General features: G+C 37.8%; 1 protein-coding gene across 1 annotated transcript; it reads right to left on the bottom strand.

Moving 5' to 3' along the window:
- Nucleotides 1-227: 227 nt before the first annotated feature.
- On the bottom strand, nt 228-971 carry LOC131804756 (TATA box-binding protein-associated factor RNA polymerase I subunit B-like). Its single transcript, XM_059127917.1, has 3 exons — nt 662-971; nt 409-604; nt 228-347 (listed from the first exon to the last, which is right to left on the bottom strand). The coding sequence occupies exons 1-3, from the start codon at nt 873-875 to the stop codon at nt 245-247; spliced, it is 513 nt and encodes a 170-aa protein (XP_058983900.1). The 5' UTR covers nt 876-971; the 3' UTR covers nt 228-244.
- Between the last annotated feature and the right edge of the window lie 1,110 nt (nt 972-2,081).

Raw genomic sequence — 2,081 nt, 5'->3', positions numbered from 1 at the left:
GGTTATTGTGTGTACAGCAGCAATTGTTTTTCGTTCCGTTCGGAATCCTTGCTGACAAAGCTGGATAATTTGGGTTTACCGTTGAAATGCATTCCGGTGCTAAGGTCTTTATTAATTCAGTCTTGCTGCTTCATTTTATTGTTTTCCAAGTGTTCTCATATCAAACCCAAATCCCTTAAAAAAACTTCTTGGCATGATTAGACTTAAATATGGATTACCTTTGTTTGTCTCCAACTCCTTGTGCTCATTTCTTCACCGCCACTGGTAACACTCGTATCGTTTTTTTTGTACTGCTACGTTTCCGTTTCTTACGCTGCTTGGCATGATTGTAAATTGTCTCTGCATCACTAAATTTTTAAAACAGAATTAATATTCTCCCTTAAAGTGTAACAATATTAGATATCATACTTTGCAAGATAACGTACTCCCAGCCGGGGCAAATCGGCATGTTTCTTATTAAAGAAGGCCACTTCCATGCGCCTTAGATAGGCTGCCCATACCTGTAGGGCCATAAGTTTGAGTTCCTCTTTTGCACCATACGAAAGTAATTCCTCGACATAGCCTCGTAAAATGTAATTGTAACATTCCCAGGAGGTAAGTTGAGCTGTAATAGGATGATATTTAAAGTTAGAGCTACTCAGGAGATTTAAAAATGACATACGTTTCTCTGCCTTGACCACATTGATTTTCAAGGTTTTTGTATGTTTTGTGGTCGTTGTTTCATTGAAAGCATCATCATCATTTTCCACCTCTACTTGACGCACTTGCTCCTGTTTGGTACCACATTCTCGGCAATAGTAAAAACCCTCACGCTGTTCGAAGTCTGTTTCACCACAAACTGTGCAGGTTATGTTTGTAATGATCTCCTCTTCCATAGTGAAAATTAGAATTGTTAATTGAAGAGTTTCATGTACGCCACAAAGTTCTGCTCAGAAACCGTATACTTTTCCAAGATTGTCTTGGTCAGTCGTTCTCTGAAATGGTATATGTATATGTGTCAAAGGTTTTCCGGCAATGTCTACATTCTAAATTAGACTTCCATTGGGCTATACTGTCCAACTCTTACCTGTTTTAATAATTCTGTCCAATTGCCCAATAATGTCCAATTCTTATCCAATTCCAAGGTGTTCAGGAGTTGATTGTCGTCTCTGCTTCAAGCGTGGTTGGTTGTTCGTTGGAAAAAAATGAAAAACGTCCCATCGAAACGAATATGGAGGCCACAAAGGAATACCCGATAAAAAATAAACAGAAAGCAAAGACTCGGGGTACTTTTTTTGTTTACGAATGAGACATGAAAAAATTGAAAATCTTCACTAAAGAACGCGGAACTAGTTGCTACTATCGTTTGCAGAACTCGACTATGGGCTTGGGTGAAAACCGAGTACTCGACTATTCATATTCGATTTCAAATTCCTGTTAAACTATTGTGTCCAGGGGCTGGATTCTTGTTCTATGCAAATATGAAATGAAAAATATCTTGACCCAATAAAGTTAAAAATCAAAACAAAAATAGGGATAGGTAAGTCGACTTCCGATTAACCGAATAATCGACTTTTAGTACTCGAAGTTCTGAAACTCGAACTCTACTATGGACTAGGATAAAAACCGAGTACTCGACTATTCATAGTCTAATGTTCGACTTATGCTATCTTCTCATTGCCATTTGCATTTATAGGTCCAGGTTTTGCATAGCCCTCCCAATATTCGGAATTTTGATGATTTTTGCCACATTTTTGTCGGATTTGTCTAAAAATTGGTATTTGTAGTCCGTAATGGGTCCTAGTTCCGGTGGCGAAAAATTGTATGTATACGTCCACGATTTGTATAGCCCTTACGATATTCGGTATTTTAATTATTTTTGCCACATTTTTCCACGGACTTATCTTAAAATGGCTACTATAACGGTACCTTCGAATATTCGATATTTTTTTCAACGGAATTGTTTCAAATTTTGCATTAAGAGTTTATACCGGGGTCTACCTCTGCTGACTAAACATAGTCTGTATTTATCCGATCTCACTGGTATTTGCAGATTAAAGTGGTGGGATTATTGGAGTGTTTCTGACTGGAGTGTTTCGAAC

This window comes from Musca domestica, unplaced genomic scaffold (genome assembly GCF_030504385.1).
Source record: "Musca domestica strain aabys unplaced genomic scaffold, Musca_domestica.polishedcontigs.V.1.1 49, whole genome shotgun sequence".
Lineage (NCBI taxonomy): Eukaryota > Metazoa > Arthropoda > Insecta > Diptera > Muscidae > Musca > Musca domestica.
Note: the sequence above shows the minus strand (reverse complement) of the source record. Positions and strands in the feature narration are given on the sequence as shown.

Coding starts and splice junctions, on each gene's coding strand:
- LOC131804756 (XM_059127917.1), bottom strand. CDS start 875: ATGGAAGAGGAGATCATTACAAACATAACCTGCACAGTTTGTGGTGAA. Junction 605..661: donor TGTGGTCAAGGCAGAGAAAC/GTATGTCATTTT, acceptor ATCCTATTACAG/CTCAACTTACCTCCTGGGAA. Junction 348..408: donor GGAGTACGTTATCTTGCAAA/GTATGATATCTA, acceptor TTAAAAATTTAG/TGATGCAGAGACAATTTACA.